Source organism: Podarcis filfolensis (genome assembly GCF_964270895.1).
Source record: "Podarcis filfolensis genome assembly, chromosome: 11".
Taxonomy (NCBI): Eukaryota; Metazoa; Chordata; class Lepidosauria; order Squamata; family Lacertidae; genus Podarcis; species Podarcis filfolensis.
The window spans coordinates 58,595,417-58,612,078 of record NC_139613.1 but is presented as its reverse complement, the minus strand read 5'-3'; the positions used below and the strand labels follow the sequence as shown (position 1 = coordinate 58,612,078).

The 16,662-nt window shown below is 43.3% G+C and overlaps 2 protein-coding genes across 9 annotated transcripts in view; one reads left to right on the top strand and one right to left on the bottom strand.

The window, feature by feature from the left end:
* Positions 1-2,076, top strand: part of LOC310744850 (glutamate receptor ionotropic, NMDA 1-like) — a 29,036-nt gene extending 26,960 nt beyond the window's left edge. For 3 of the 5 annotated variants that reach the window (XM_083576629.1, XM_083576632.1, XM_083576630.1), the window contains one exon: positions 902-2,076. In XM_083576629.1, coding sequence (XP_083432755.1) covers positions 902-970 — 69 coding nt within the window. In that variant the 3' untranslated portion in view covers positions 971-2,076. Of the gene's footprint in view, positions 1-5; positions 97-901 lie in introns of all 5 variants that reach the window. The other 2 variants (XR_014539772.1, XR_014539773.1) reach the window with 1 other exon arrangement.
* Positions 2,077-10,327: 8,251 nt separating this feature from the next.
* Positions 10,328-16,662, bottom strand: part of LOC310744959 (guanine nucleotide-binding protein G(q) subunit alpha) — a 91,540-nt gene continuing 85,205 nt past the window's right edge. For all 4 annotated transcript variants that reach the window (XM_083577089.1, XM_083577086.1, XM_083577087.1 and 1 more), the window contains 2 exons: positions 16,155-16,308; positions 10,328-15,514 (listed from right to left, as the gene is read on the bottom strand). In XM_083577089.1, the coding sequence (XP_083433215.1) occupies positions 15,324-15,514; positions 16,155-16,308 (345 nt within the window). In that variant the 3' untranslated portion in view covers positions 10,328-15,323. The remainder of the gene's footprint in view (positions 15,515-16,154; positions 16,309-16,662) is intronic.

Sequence of the window (16,662 nt, the reverse complement as noted above, 5' to 3'; positions counted from 1 at the left end):
TACAGACACCCCCGCGAGGCCGCCACACCCAGAGTCCGTGAGCTGCAGATAAAGCCCTGTAGAGAATTCCCGGCTTCAGGAGTTCCTCCGCAAAGGGTGGGATCTTGTTGTGAATGTTGATGCATTTTTGTCCTGTATCCAAAGTCCTGTTTGATCTTGTGGGACGGGTGGTGGTGCTGGTGGGGGGAACGACCAGTCGTCCCCTTCCGGGACATCCCAGAAAAGGGCCGGGCGGGAGAGTTGGGCGGCCATCTTGGAAAACGTGGCTCCTTTGCGAGCTGAGTCGCTGAGCTTTTTCCCGGAGGGAGTTTCTTGGCGACCACGAAGGGAGAGTCATTGGCAGATTTCCAAGGGGATTGACCCGAAATTGTCAAGGGGTCGAAGCTGCCGGGTGGTTCCACAGGGGATTGGCCCGAAATGGCTGAGCTAGCGGGTGCTGCTTTCCGGTGGAAGGGGCTGCGCTGCGTGGGGGAGGGGGCCCCTGCCCCATATGGCTGCCCCCCCGGGGGAGATCTCTGAGGGACGATGCGCTCCAACCGGGAAGGAGCTGAGCCGAATGGAAACGGGGGGGCGAGACATGACGACACAGGTCAGGGTTCCAAAATCAGTAGGGTGGCAGTATGTCAGGTTCCCTAAAAAGGGAAGGGTGGCCATACATTTGGCTCCGCCCACATTGTGGCACCCTGACTTTTTTGTGGGAAGAGAGCGGATCTCCGGAGATTCCCCGCTTGGCGCTCGCAGCCTTGAAAGCATCCCGGTTCGGAGGCACAGAATCTTCCCTGAGCAGTTTCCTGCCTGGGCGGCGGCGGCCTGCAGGGGTGGCGTGTGTCTCAGCTGCGCTCTGGCCCACCTTTGCCTGACCGCCGGCCCTCCTGTTTCTTGTCTTTTGTCTCCCCCGCAGCAGTACCACCCCACCGACCTCGCGGGGCAGCTCAACCTCTCGGACCCCTCGGTCAGCACTGTGGTGTGAGGGCCTCCAGGTTGGGAAGGGGCAGCCGAGATGCCCGAGGGAAGACTTGGGGGGCCCCACCACACCCCGTCACTTCTTTCCTGCCCACCCCCCTCAGACTCCCCCAGGGGGCTCGGAATGGACCAGCTATTTATCTTCTTCTCCCACGGAGCTGCCTTGGGTACGGCGCTGAGGAAGTGGCCCCGCCCACACGCCACAGACGGACAGAGACTGAGCTCTGGTGTGCCTTCGGAGCCCACTTCCCATTTCCTTGCGCCCCTTCAAAGGACACCCTCCCAGGAAAGCCCGGCTTGCCCGCTTTCCCGAGAGAGGAGGCAGCTGCGCGCAACTGGGAGAATCCCGTCCGTGTACAGTGCTCCGCTTCTGGTTGTCCACGTTGGGGCTTGCTCGATTTGGGGGGCTGACTGACTGACCATCCTGTCCATGTACATAATCTGCTTCTCTTCCTTTTGTCCACTTTGGGGATCACTCAATTTTTTGGGGAGGGGCGACTTCCTTCCTTCCTTCCTTCCTTCTTTCTGTCCTTCCGTCCTTCCGTCCATCAATCCTTTTTTCCTTCTTTCCGTCCTTCCTTCCATGCTTCCTTCGATCCTTCCTTCCTTCCTTCCTTCCTTCCTTCCTTCCTTCCTTCCTTTCCAAGACTTCCCAACTGCCTCTTCCTTGCTTCCTTTCATTTCCCCAACATTCCTGCCTATTCCCATGGATCCATTGAGCTGACTTCCTCCCTTCTTAGAGATCCATTCGGGTCTCTTAGAGATCCACTCCTCCCCTGATCTTCCCTTTATTGTACATTATGTTGTCAGAAACACAGGGTAGCGGGGTATAAATAAGTTATTATTATTAATGATATTATTATTATTGATTTTATTGATATTATTATTATTGATTTTATTGATATTATTGTTGTTGATATTATGATTGATATTGTTGTTGTTGTTGTTACTTGAATCCTGCTAGCATTTTCACTCGTCTGAAATCATTTCTCACATATTTACCTAACATCTGGAATTGCAGACTGGAATTTGGGCATCTCCTCCCAAGGATTCTGTGGATTTTATTATTATTATTAAAATAAAATGTAAATAAAAGTTTATTATTATTATTATTATTATTATTATTATTAAATGTAAGGAACCACAGAAAGAGGGGGAAAGAAGTAGATAATTAGATGAATTTAAATTGAGTTTGTAATATCTTCTGCCTATCCAAATTCCTGCTCAGACCTGCTCATCCAATCATCTCCTGTAAACATAACAATAATTACAATAATCCTGTATCAGCGGGATTTTTCAACCGGATCTCCAGTTGAAATTGTGGGGGGGGGGTTGGGGGGGTTATTATACACACACACACACACACACACACACACACACACATGTATTAATATATCATTATAATATATAACTGGGGTTTTTTGGGGGGGTTGTTCAAGGGAAATCTGAAAATCAGCTAGGATGTGTGTGTATTTTGGGGGGGGGTCTTCTGCCCAGAATTGGGAGCACGGGATGGAAGAGCTGGAAAGGGGAGCCCAGGTCATGTAGTCTGACCCACCGCAAGGGAGCAATCTCGCATCTGGAACCCAGGACCGAGGGCCGTCCGAACCTCCCAGGAAAAAGGAAAGAAGGAGAGAAATTATCATAATAAATTATAAATTATAAATTATCATCACCATTTTTATTTGTATACCGTCTTTCTACCTTACAAGACTCAAGGCGTTCTGCAAGCTGGAGAAGCAAAAAATGTACACCTGATAATCGGATGCAATAGAAAAATGTGATAATAAAAGAAAACTTTAAAATAAGCAACCAACATCCAATAAAGGAACGTTCAACCATTATTAGACTAGTCCAAGAGAATAAGATCAATGTATAAAAGTTCAAGAGAAATCCATATAACATGTAAAAGTTATATATCCATATAAACATATAAAAGTTCAAGAGAAATAATTTCTATACTACAATCAATAAAACAATGGCAAGCCGCAGTGCATAAAATTATACAGTACAAATTGAGAAGCAGAGACTAGCAGCTGTGGGTCCCCAGATGTTGTTGGACTGCAACTCCCATCATCCCTTGCTAACAGGGCCAGTGGTGAGTGATGATGGGAGTTGTAGTCTAACCACATTAATAAAATACCTGTACAATATATATATATATATATATATGTGCAATGCCATATATCAGCTGTTCACAACATGTGGGTCCCCAGATGATCTTGGACTACAACTCCCATCACCCCTAGCTAGCAAGGCCAACTGAAGAATATTGGGGGGCACATTCTATAAAGATTTGGGGGGCCCCGAATCTCTTGAGCGGGGAGCTTTGGGATTCTGCAGCCCCCCTGCTTTGTATTGCGCACATTCTATAAATATTTGGGGGGGGGATCCCTTGAGCGGGGAGGTTTGGCTTTCCTCCACCCCTGCTTTGTATTTGGGGGGGCACATCCTAGGAAGATTGTCGGGGTGGGGGAATCTCTTGAGCGGCCCCCCTGCTTTGTATATTGGGGGCGCTGGCCAATCTCTTGATTTCCTCTCCCCCCCGCGATTTCTCCAGCCCCCCCGCTTTTATCTCTAACTCCCTCCCTACCCCCATCCCAAGCCCTGCCCCCCCACTAAACGACGCCACATTGGTGGGCCTCCTCCTCCTCCTGTCTTTGCAGGGGGGTTCCGGCACCTTAAACAGCCAGCGGCGGATCCCCCCCCTTTCTTTGCAAGGAGATCCGGTGGCTGTTTGCAAAGGGGGGGCCATTCAGCACGAGGGATAGATGCGGTTTTTGCAGGGGGCCAATTCAGCACCAGGGACTGTGACGTTGTTGCAGGGGGGGCCAATTCAGCACCAGGGACAGCTGCATTTCTTGCAGGGGCAATTCAGCACTAGGGACAACTGCATTTTTGCAGGGGGGCCATTCAGCACCAGAGACTGTTTTTTTGCAAGGGGGTGATTCAGCACCAGCGATAGCTACGGGGTTTTTTGCAAGGGGGCAATTCAGCACCAGGGACAGCAGCCGCCTCTGGTCCTTCTGCAGGGCTGGTTGAGGACCACGGATAGACGCTCTTGCGGGGTAGTCCTCCAGTGCCTGGGGCCCTTGGGCCACGCTGGGCGATGGTGGAGTGACTGCCATGCTGCTGGCCGTGCTGCTGTGCTTCTCGGTGGCGCAGGGGGCCTGCGAGCCCAAGGTGGTGAACATCGGAGCGGTGCTGAGCACCAAGAAGCACGAGCAGGTCTTCCGCAAGGCCATTGGCCGGGCCAACAAGCGCCACGGTGCCTGGAAGATCCAGCTCAACGCCACCTCCGTCCCCAAAAGCCCAATGCCATCCGGATGGCCTTCTCCATCTGTGAGGACCTAATCTCCCAGGTAGCCAGGGGGCCCCCGTTCAGTCCTAAAAAATAAGCCTGGGGTCTCCTCGAACTGATGGGACCAAGCTCTTGACCTGATGGACTGGTTGGCCCTAGAAAGGACCACCCAGGGTCCCCTGGATCCTGTGGACTTGGGGCACCAACCTAGGGACCCGCGGGCCACAGAGACTGACCTCGAGACCCTACCACCCTAAGGACCAGCCTAGGGACCCCATGGCTCTACTAAAGACCAGGCAAGGACCCCTAGACCCTACTAAGTAGTTCCAATTGACCCTATGGGTCAGGCTCTTGGCTTGGGGGGGGGGCAGCCTAGTGACCAAGCTCAGGACCCTACCGCCCTAAGGACCGGCCTACGGACCCCATGGCCCTACTAAGGACCAGCCCAGGACCTCCTCACCCTATGGACCAGCCTCTCAGCTTGCGGCACCACCCTAGGGCCCCCTTGGCCCTAGAGACCAACCTGGGGACCCCCTTCAGTCCTAAAGAATTAGCCTGGGGTCTCCTCAACCTGATGGAACAAGCTCTTGGCGTGGGGCACCAGCCCAGGGCTTTTAGCAACCAACCTAGGGGACCTTCAGTCCTAAGAGACTAGCCAAAGCACCCCTTGGCCCTAAGGAGCACCCAGTGACCCTATGCGTCAGGCTCCTGGCTTGGGGGGCCAGTCTGCAATGAATTGAAAACAGGTCATCAATAGATGACTGCAGTCATCTCAAAAACCAGGGATAGGGAACTGTGACCATCCAGATGTTTTGGGAGTAACACCAGATAGCCAGCATGGCTAATAGCCAGGGACGGTGGAAGTTTTAGTCCAACATCTGGAGGGCCACAGGTTAGCCACCCCTGATGCAAATTCATCCTTCTAGAAGGCAGTTTGTGGCGTCTGATGTAATGTCTTAAGTAACATTTGAACCATTTTTACTGCAAGCAGAACAAAAATAGTTGCAAGTTTGATTAAAATATTGATTGAGAAAAAGTCTTGCTGTGTCGTGCTAGAAGATTTTAAGTGAGGATTGCTTGTAGGATATCAGTAAATGTTAAAATGCTATGGACAAATGCTATGGACAAATGTTAAAATGCTAGATGGCTTTAAGGGAATCAGTTGATTTTCATTATTAGTGCATTGGTCATATGCTCATTTGGTTTTGTAAAATACTCAAAAGTCAAATAGTAACATTTGCTACTACTACTACTACTACATTTTCTATTGCAATATTATACTGTACATCAGTGGGTTTAAACCTTTTTGAGTCCAGGCTCCCTTGCGGCTTCCCTCTGGGGTGTAAGTGTCCTTTGGGAGGTTGGACTCTCCTTCCTTGGAGGATTTTAAGCAGAGGTTGGGTGGCCATCTGTCACGGATGAGATTCCTGCATTGCAGGGGGTTGGTCTAGATGACCCTTGGGTCCCTTCCAACTCTAAGATTCTATGGCTCTAAGTCTGCAGGTGAGTCCTGTGCTGTGTGTTTCTCGCTTCCCTTCCCCGCAATAACGTATTTCTGCTTCTGATCTTAATCTTGTTTTGCTCTCTCCACCCCCCACTATGTGCACCCTAATTTCGGGAAAGGCAGGCTGGGGCTCCCATGTGGAATGTGCCATATCAGCCCTACAGGGCAGTGGTGTTGCTTGGGTTCACATTGACACACACGAGCCAAAAATGGTACTGGAAAGGGTGGAGCAGAATGGGGAAATCCCCACTTACATGTGTAATGGCATGGAACCCAGTGTTAAGTGGGGAGCCACAGAAAGAATGTGGTTGGTCAAGGAAGCCGTGAAAACCACTGCCTTAGGTTAAGGATGTACTGTATGTACTGTATGAAGATACAATTTCCTTCTGTCTGTCCTCAACTTCCAAACATTCAACTTTATTGGCTGTGAGCATTTACCAATACTATTAAATTTGATACAGCCTGGATTAGAATTTGACCATCTGTGAGAACCATTTTATCTTTTTTGTCCAAAAAGCAAGATGCAAGTCAGTTTCTTTTCCCTTTACATTTCAAAATTTCCATTCTGGAAAAATACATGAACAAACCACACCCTTTGGAGCAAAAGGGAAGAACTCCAGGCAGCAGGCCTAATTTCACCCAGCATGGGTACCATGAGGGAATTTTCCCCAAAACACACACACCTGCCTCACACCCAACATCACACGTCTCTGGGACAGGCAGATTCAACTGCCAATGTACAATGGGGAGCCCTAAATTGTCCCCAATTGGGCACTGGCAATGGAGGCTTGCCTACTGGGGCTGGCTGCGCTACTGAGTTCCTCGTCAGCTTATTTGCTGCATGACCCCGGGGGGGGGGGGATGCATTCCCCAGGGGATGGGGTCTACAGAATGCTCCTCTAAAAACACTACCCAGAAGGCAGGAAATTGGCTGTTGCGAACCACTAACTTCAATGTACTGCATGTCTCCATGCTACACTTTATTGAATTAGACTGCTATTGAGGGCAAATGCTCTTAGATTAAATCTGATAGATTTCCATCAGCTTCTTGAAGCTGTATTTCTACTGCACTTGAGCTAGTAGTCATCTCTGTAAGTGGTAACTGCAGTTTCAAGAAAAACGAATTACTGATCATACAATACAAATCTATCACCCTATTAAGTCCACCGCCAAAGAAAAAATGTATTCTGCTCTTACTTTTTAAAGAGGTTCTCTAGAAAACCATTGTGTCATTCTAGTTTACTTCTCTTTTATCTGCACAATTATGCATGCATGGACATACCTTGGTGGTTTTCTGTGTAAACCAATCCATTTTTATTGTGTAGAACAGATGTCCTCCAACGCAGAAAGGAAGATTTGAACCTTTGAGCTGTTACAAATATCTTCAGGATATGTTGCTCTTTACAGAGGATAAAGCACTGCACTATAAGGTAATCATTGGAATAAAGGTATTTATTCCAATATTGTATTTTTTAAAAAAAGCATTTAAGGAGAACAGTAAGCCAAAAGTACTTCAAGAGATGCAAATGTAAAGAAATGAAGATACTGGAGTACAAAAGTATGGCCAAAAATGTTGTAATTTTAACTAGCAGGGTCATATGGGGAGGTTTATACAACATTTGTTCATCAAAAACTTTAAATCCCCAAGCCATAGACAATACATGCATTTGAAGGACATTAAGAACAAGTGCAATTTATAAAACACTGCTAAGTTAAAAGTATGAGTCCCACCTGTTAAATCTACAGGTCCTGTAAGGCCAACTTCCAAGATGGTGGTATAAAGACACCATTAACAAATCACATCATATCCTTTGGAGAATTTCTGAGGCAGCTGTATCTTTAAGCTGTCTGGCATTTTAAATCTTTCATTGTCTATTTAACTTGTATTCCTTTCCCCATTTTTCAGAACTAGCTTGTTCAAACCAGGGGTGTTGTCTGTAGCATTGTAAAAATTGCCATCAAATGTTAAAATGAGTTGCGCTTATAGCAATAATTATAGTAACAAAATGCATAATTAGAAAGACTTTTGAAAACCATCAGTCGAGGTTGAAGGAAGTCTTAGGCTGTGATAGCCCAAAATTTTGAAATGATGTTTAAAAGGATGTTACGTTGGAAAATACGTATAAAAACTAATAAAAATTATTTATAAAATGAGTGACCAATTAGCATTAAGCAATTAACACAAGAAAGTAATGGGACCACTCATACTTAAGTGGCCACTAAATGATCCAAATGTAGCAATAATTCCCTTTCAGGATAAAGAAAAACTGTAATTTCTGGATATAATGCAGCCTGATATGGCAATTCCTCACAGTCATGGGAAGCCTAATGTATACATGAATTTTCTTGCCACTCTTGGGTCACTTCAACAAATACCGTATTTTTCCCTCTATAACACGCAGATTTTTTCTCCTAAAAAGGAAGGGGAAATGTCTGTGCGTGTTATTGAGCGAATGTGTGGTCCCTGGAGCCAAATGGCAAAAAAAATCAGGCAAAAATCAAATCGCGCGTCTCGGAGAAGGGAAACCTGAAAAGAGGAAGTGGCTGCTTTCCTGCATTCTGCCTCAGGGTCTTACTGCCCACCCGCCTCTGTTTCCTTGCTGTGTTTGCTCAAACGGAACAAAGAGCAGGGAAAGCCCCTCCCCTCCAGGCAAGCAGAGTGTCGTCTCTGTGCTCCGGTGCTGCTGAAAACATGCAGGAGGGAGAGAGAGAGAGAGAGAGAGAGAGAGAGAGAGAGAGAGAGAGAGAGAGAGCTAGCTGGCTGGCTGGCTTGGGTGGGTAGGTGAGGGAAAACTTTTGCCTTCCTTTCCTCCCTCCCGTTATACCCCTCTCCTGCATTCTTAGCCAGCTGCTTCTCTGCACACCCCTCTTGTGCTCCTTGTCCATTCTGTATTTTTCCTTCCTTCCCCACTTAAAATGTGGTTAAAAAGCATGGATCCACATGGATCCTCAGGATCTTTGCATTGGGTCACCCCAAATTCACCATCAGATCACATAGCATGTCCATGGCTACAGCCTGCCCCCCAAAAATCACACATGCACTGTTGCCTGGGGCTGCAGAATGGTGCAAAAATGTGGTTAAAAAGCATGGATCCACATGGATCCTCAGGATCTTTGCATTGGGTCACCCCAAATTCACCATCAGATCACATAGCATGTCCATGGCTACAGCCTGCCCCCCCCCCCAAATCACGCACCCACTGTTGCCTGGGGCTGCAATGGTGCAAAAACGTGGTTACAAAACATGGATCCTCAGGATCTTTGCATTGGGTCACCCCAAATTCACCATCAGATCACATAGCATGTCCATGGCTACAGCCTGCCCCCCCCCAAATCACGCACCCACTGTTGCCTGGGGCTGCAATGGTGCAAAAACGTGGTTACAAAACATGGATCCTCAGGATTTTTGCATTGGGTCACCCCAAATTCACCATCAGAGCACATAGCATGTCCATGGCTACAGCCTGCCCCCCCCAAAATCACACACCCACTGTTGCCTGGGGCTGCAATGGTGCAAAAACGTGGTTACAAAGCATGGATCCACAGGGATTCTCAGGATTTTTGCATTGGGTCACCCCAAATTCACCATCAGATCACATGTCTGTGGCCACAGCATGAAGCACAAAAATGATACATCCACTGTTTCATTCAGAATGTTTTTTCCCTTGTTTTCCTCCTCTAAAAACGATGTGCGTGTTATGGTCAGGTGCGTGTTATCGAGCGAAAAATACGGTATTTTAATCGAGTCTCAGTCAGAAAGGAAACAAAATAATAAAACCCAGGTACACACCAGAAGACACAGAGCTCTGGCTGAGGGCCAACTTGATTTGAATAAAAGTGTGTAATTTCTGAATTAGCATAAGGCTATGCAAAGAATGGAAGATACACATTTAATGCCTACTATGACGTGAGAGGTATAGGTGTATGTTGGGAGGGCTATTACTTACAATACTAGGTTATCTGAATGTCTAAAATACAGCAGTCAGGCATATGCAACATGTTTCATAATTTGATGGTGGCACTGTGATGGAATCCCAAAGACATGAACTGGCTATATGATTAGGGTTCTTTTCTAGCTAAGGCTGGTCTTTGGCAGGCCATGTTAACATAACTGCCCTTGTTCTAGGTGCATTTTGTGAGAGGGAATTTCATTAGCTCGAGCAGTTCCTGAACTCTGGGCGCAGTACTCTGCCTAAGATTTCAGATTAAAACTGTAGAGTGGAAGGAAAGGAGGACCTTTTTCTGCCCCCCCCCCCTTCCAGCTACTCTCCGAAGATTGGAGAAGAGACCAGGGGAAAGACCAGACCATGTGAAAATTGAACATAATGTTTTAGCTTCAGTTCATTCATTTTCAGTGTAGTATTCTAGTTATAAAAAAACTGCGCCTAGACATTCCATTGTTGTGCCCATAACCTAGGTTTAAGGTGTGATTTAGCTCCTAGCTTTCATATCTCAGTTTCTAACACTGCACACCATTAGTTAAGGAAAAATACTGTTGTAGTTGGCATGAAAAGCTATATATATATATTTTAAAAAATTTCAAGAAGAGCAACACATCATTATAATTTATTTGGGTACATTTTATTTTTTTCATGTGTGTTAACATTTGATTTTCTATCATTTCAGGCTTTTGTGAGAAATGCAAAACCAATGGGAAAAGTCAATCATTAAGTCAAAAGTAATTTGCATCTTACAACCAAAGGCTGGGAGAGCCTAGAAGTCACTTAATATGCAACCCTTTCCCTCCCCATGTGATTTTTGTTTGCAAATCATGCAGTCAGTTCCAACCTGATATTCCCACATTTTGTTTTTTTAAAAAAAGTCTGCTCCACTTTCAAACTTGGGGTTGGGGAAAAACTATACTAATGTGATGGCATAACTAAAAACAAACAAACAAACAATTCCTATAATCTTGGCAATCAAAGTAGTTTGAAGAATAAAAAATGAAATGACCTTGATCATGTATTTATCCTTCATATATCTGGAGAGCGCCAGCCATCTTGTGAGAAAAGCAAGTTTTACATGTTGGTGTTTTTAAGCTACCCATGAACATCTCATATATTAATAAGTTTTATGTGCTAGGACACAATTCTGTTTCTTCTGCACAAGCCCTATAGAGTTGAATGGGAGCTGCACTTGCTCAGCTCCTACGATCTCTAAAAGGGATTGTGCACAACTTTATCGCTAGAGGACAGCACTCCTAATGAGCTCAAGGACACACACTTCCAAGCAGCTTCCTTTTGGTCCATTTATGATATGCCATGTTACAATGCTTTGGCAAATATACACATCTTTTTCCTTTTGTTAGCTTTCTTCCAGCTCCCTGCTAAGAGGCACTAATGTCTGGGCTCAAAACCTGTAAGGCATAGCAGAAAACAACCAACAGTTTATGAAAGAATAATACATCTGAGCAGTTTAACTTACACGTGGGAAGAGCAGTGTCATTTCAAAAGGAAAAATAGTGGCTGTGAGGAACTGGCACACGGCAATGTTGTAATGGCAATTTAAGGGAAGCTTGTCTCAGCACACCAAAGTCCCCTTCTTTCAACCAACAAGATGATCCAATGCTCTAAGCATTTGCCACAAGTCTTAACTTTTCCTAGAAGATGCTAGTGGAACATCTTTGTAATACAATGAGGAGACATAAGTAAACTTTGATTCCTTGTTATACAAGTTTTAAAACTCCCCCCACCAGACCCATAATAATAATAATAAAATACTGTCACCCCAAATAATATTTTGGACTCCTCCATTCTTTCCTTTCTGTAGCTTATTTATAGAAAAATGTATCAAATTAAATTGGAGCGGTCAATTTATTCCCTGTTAAAGAGAAGGAATGTTGTCATGCATTCTCGCATTTAGTGGGAAGAAAAATCCAGGACTGAGCAGAAGCCACCAAAATTAATGCACCACAACCCCCAGTGAAGACCACAAGTGCCTGGTCAACTACATAAAGATCTGGCAGATCCAACATCTGCTATAGATTTGTCACATAGCAAGTCACTACTGTCAGATGAGACAGATAAGCACAGCTAGCCCAATGTGTGTCACTTCTGCATCTGGCTGACACAGCTCGTTCATCTTCTCCAAAAAGAATCTTGCGCAGCAAAGTTTCACAGTCTGACTGAGCTTTTTTGTCTAATTCAATGCTATTTGGAGATTCAGTTCCCACAAACATCCTACTTTATTTAAATATTTTGAGGAGACCACAGTACAAACTGAAAATAAAATGCTATTATAAATGATAAATAAGTGTGGGAACATACTTTAGCTTGATAGAAATGAATGGCAGTTGCGTAAGCAACAGTTCCTGCTGTATTATATCCGTTGTTTTATAGAAAAATTAGGACAGATTTCATAATGTTGTTAGTAAAGAGTTAAGTATCATTTCCTTCCCATTCCACCCCATTTTAGTGTCTTTTCACATTCTATGCCTATCATTTATAGTTCTGCAACACAGAATACTTTTTAGAGCTGTATCAGTGGTAATTTTGCTATATATTTAAAGAAAGGCACAACCTTTCAAATGTTACTCAGTTGGGTCTGACAAACTAAATTCTGGAATACGGCATATTTAGGGAAGTAGTAATGTATGCACAATAATTTTATTTGCATAATGAATTGAGGTGGCTGTTAAAACCATTTCATAAGGGCCCCCATCACATACAACCGTTTCTGTATCTCAACTTCTCATCATATGTACACAATGATATAGGCACACATGTGCTCACCACACATGGGAGTATATTAGTATATATATATATGTTTGTCCCTACACTGAAGAGATGTTCGTGTAGGAAGACTGGCTTGTGTGAAGCAGCACAAGAGTGGAACCAAACAGTCCTCCCTGCTCACTTTGTTGCATTTGGAGATCTATGAGATCCACACTTGTGAATGGGTTCAATATACACCAAGTTGTCTCATCGCCACACACACAAAAGACAAGGCCAAGAAATTAGCAAGTTTGCCAGTCACACAGTTTCTGAACAGTCAGAAGTGTGTTGAACTCACACAAAATTGGTACCATACAGATCTCAACTATATGGTGACTGTAGAGCATAACCTGGTGGTTAAAAGAAGAAGAAAGTTTGCAAAGTCAGGGAGGTAAACTAACCTTCTTTTCATTTACCGGAATCAATGCAGCCCAGCAGCACATTTTCTTCTAAGAAAGCTACCTCAAGAGTGAAACCTTCTGAAAACTTGTATAGAAACTTCAATGACTTTGTGTGTGCGTGAGTGTTTTCAGTCCACTTCTATTCAGGCTGTGCAAATGATTTGACACAGCGCGATGCTAGTACCGCTCTGCACTATAATAATTATTTTTGTAAATAAAAATAAAAAACCCTAGTCAGAAATAAACTGACAAAAAATTACATTCTTCTCTCTTAAAAAAGTAAATAAAATAACATTATTTAAAATGTGAATTATCTATAAGACATACATTACAATTACATAGATACATATCAATACAGCACATTCAATCTGCCAAAAATTAATGATTACAAAGCCAATATGGATGCTGCCATATATATATATATATATATATGTTTGTTTTGTGTGTGTGTGTGTGTGTGTACAATGATTATAGCATTCATAATTGCACTATACCTACAACCATTTTTAAATTACAAGATGTTTCATTATGAGGGAACAAAAGCAGCTCAACTTTTCATTAATTTTAATGGAAAAAGTTAAGTGTGAACGGCATCTCATTAGAAATCATTGAGAAGTATCCACCAAGCACGGGTGCACTAACACTCATGCTCATTGTAAGTGGGAATCTTGCACCAGTGCCACTGAAAATAATGCTTGGTAGATTGCAGCCATAGTTAAACTTTGGTACTAAACTAATACACCAGTCTCACTGCCCCTCTGCCACAAATGCTGCTGCTGAGCTACAGTTTCTACTAAAGGGCTGCAACATGGCATTTTAGAAAAAGTTAGTCAATTTCTCATATGCTCTTTCTAACCTTCATACACAATTTTGCAATCTGACAGTAATCTTATTTACACAAAGCCTAAAAATTATCTTTCAATCCATGATGTGAAAGAGATACCCATCAAGGCATACGCAGTCTTATCTCTCCACCCTTTATATTGTTAAAAATAGGTATACTTACAATCCCATACATGTCCACTCAGAATAAATTGCTCTCAATGGGAAATGTGGATAGGACTGCAGCCTTCACCTTCCAATATGATTTTCCCCAGTCATTTCACATACAATAACAATTCTAAGGCCAGGTCCTATTTAGAAATCCCCAAATAAACCAATTAAGCAACCACATCAAGGATGTTGTACTTCCAATTCTGTGTTTTTCAGTTAAGAAGAAGAAGAAAGAAATACCGTGGAATGCTATGTCACCTAGACAAGAATAAAACTGACTTTGAATTAGCAGACCATATGTATGTAGCACCAAATAACATTTTCACTCACACTGCAGTGGTTTTTTGGCATTGACAAAGGAATGCTTCCCAATGCAAACAGGGAACAGAGAAGCTGAACTCTAGCTGCTTAAACATTTGGCTGTCATCTGGAACAGACAGATCCCCAATCAGTTAACTTGACCTTTAAAATCAGTAACTTACACTTCCATTTTTTTAAAAAGCCAGATCTGGCAATGTCAAACTTGGTAGACAGTAAGAATAGGCTTGAAATGGTGAGAGAAATCGAGAAGGTCTGATTAATTAAAACAAAAAACAAAAACTTCCAGGCTACTGTAGTGTCCATGACATCTGTTTGGCATCTGTGATTAGGACGCAATAAAAAAAGGGGGGGGGGGGAGGATAAATTTTGTTATGGCACATGGAAATTAAAAAAGCTATCCTATTTCCTTATTTGCGTTTGTGTCTTAGTTGTTTGTTATTGTGTTCTGCGCAGTTTGCCAAGTTTCCATGAGAAAATTAAAGGTAAATTCTGTAACACTGCTACAATTCATGTTGCCACTGAACAACACTCCCGGGCCTTCAGTGCAAAGACAGTACCAAGAAGCAGATGTATTTGACATCTCTGCCAAAAATTAAATGAAAAACAAAAGAAAGTTAAGCACATCAATACTTTTGATCCTTCCATAAACTAGTTGCTGAAAAATCAGAACAACTGATGGCTTAAATTCTAGAGACAGATTTTTGCTGACCATATCACTATAGAGGAAATGAAAGAATGAAACTTGGGTAAAAGGCCACTGTACCTCTTAAGACAAGAGGGGAGAGACACCAACTTGATTTTGCTTCAGAAACAAACAAACAAAAACCATCCAAGTCCCTATCCTTTGTGAGTGCACGACTGAGAATTTAACACACATCGAGTCACAAGGTTTTGACTAAAAAAATGAGGAAATGTGCTGTGAATGTAGTTCAGCATCTTTTGTTTTTCCTCTGCAAAGTTTAAATAAAATCATAATATTTACTATAAACCCTGTGAACATTCACAGAGTCCAGGCCAGTAATAAATTAGTATTATGCAGATCGTTTTCACAGATAATACAGTCCCTCTTGAATATCTTCCATTGCCCAAAGGGGGAATAAGGGGTGGTAGAGACTTTAGAGGCACAGTTAGACCAAGTTGTACTCCTTCAGGTTCAACTGTAGGATAGTGTCTTTGACAGCAGCAAAGACAAAGCGGATATTCTCCGTGTCTGTGGCACATGTGAAGTGGGAGTAGATAATTTTTTCGCTCTCCGGATTCAGGTCAACAAACATCTTCAGAATGAACTCCCTTGCCGCTTGTGCATCCCGCTGAGGTCCTGTTATAATAAGAACAACACCAACAGATGTTCAAATTAGAAAGTGATAAATGTTGGAAATGTAAATAGACAGTAAGAACATTCTACCATATGTGGTGGTCTTATAGTGTTATTTAAGACTATTGGGAATTAATCCATAATGAATTGAAAAAAATGTTTAAAAGATCCTTTCCTAAAAACCCAGAAGCTTATCTTCTAGGTATAATCATGACAGAAATCCCCCCCCCCAAAAAAACCAAGTGAGTCTACTGGTGCATGCGACCACGGCTGAACGAATTTTATTTGCACAAAAGTGGAGAACAGACGCGTTTCCAAAAAAAGAGGAGTGGCATCATAAACTGTTGGAATATGCAGAACTAGCGGGTATGACTAACAGAATAAGAAACACAGGTTTTAAAAAAGAGGATTGGATGTTATATATAGAATACATGAAAAGTTATTATAATAAGACAATCAACCTAGCAGACTGATGTAATTCAGCAGCATAAATTATCACATGAGATAAAGAGAAGGAAAGAGAAAAATTTAGAAGAACAAGATGAAAGGATAGGTTGGGAATAGAGAGGAAACCATGGAAGGAGTGGAAGGGAAGTATATGAGAAGAAGTTTACTTGTCTTAGGAAGCCAGGTTCTCTCTTACCATCATACTCTGGGAAATAGTCAACTAGATGCGAGTACATTATTTTCTCTTCTAGAAGATCTTTCTTATTTAAGAACAGAATGACTGAAGAGTTCTGAAACCAGGGATATGTGATAATTGTCCTAAACAATGCTTTGCTTTCCTCCATTCGATTCTGAGAGGGAAAATACAGAATTAAATGAGAGAATAACACAATTCATACATACATGTTAACTATAATAAATGTTCCGAGGGCATAATCTGTAAATTAAACATATTGTATTAGGTAACATTCTCAAAAAAATGTAGCTCTGATTACATTATTGGACTCAATGCAGTGAAAGAGCCTTTTTGGTGGTAGCACAGTATCTGTGGAACGACCTCCCCTACTGAAGTGCATCTTGCCCAAACTTTTTGTCAGGCTTTCAAAGGGTTAAGATTACGATGCTTTTTAAAAATGTGTGTGTGTGTGTGTGTGTGTGTGTGTGAGAGAGAGAGAGAGAGAGAGAGAGAGAGAGAGAGAGAGAGA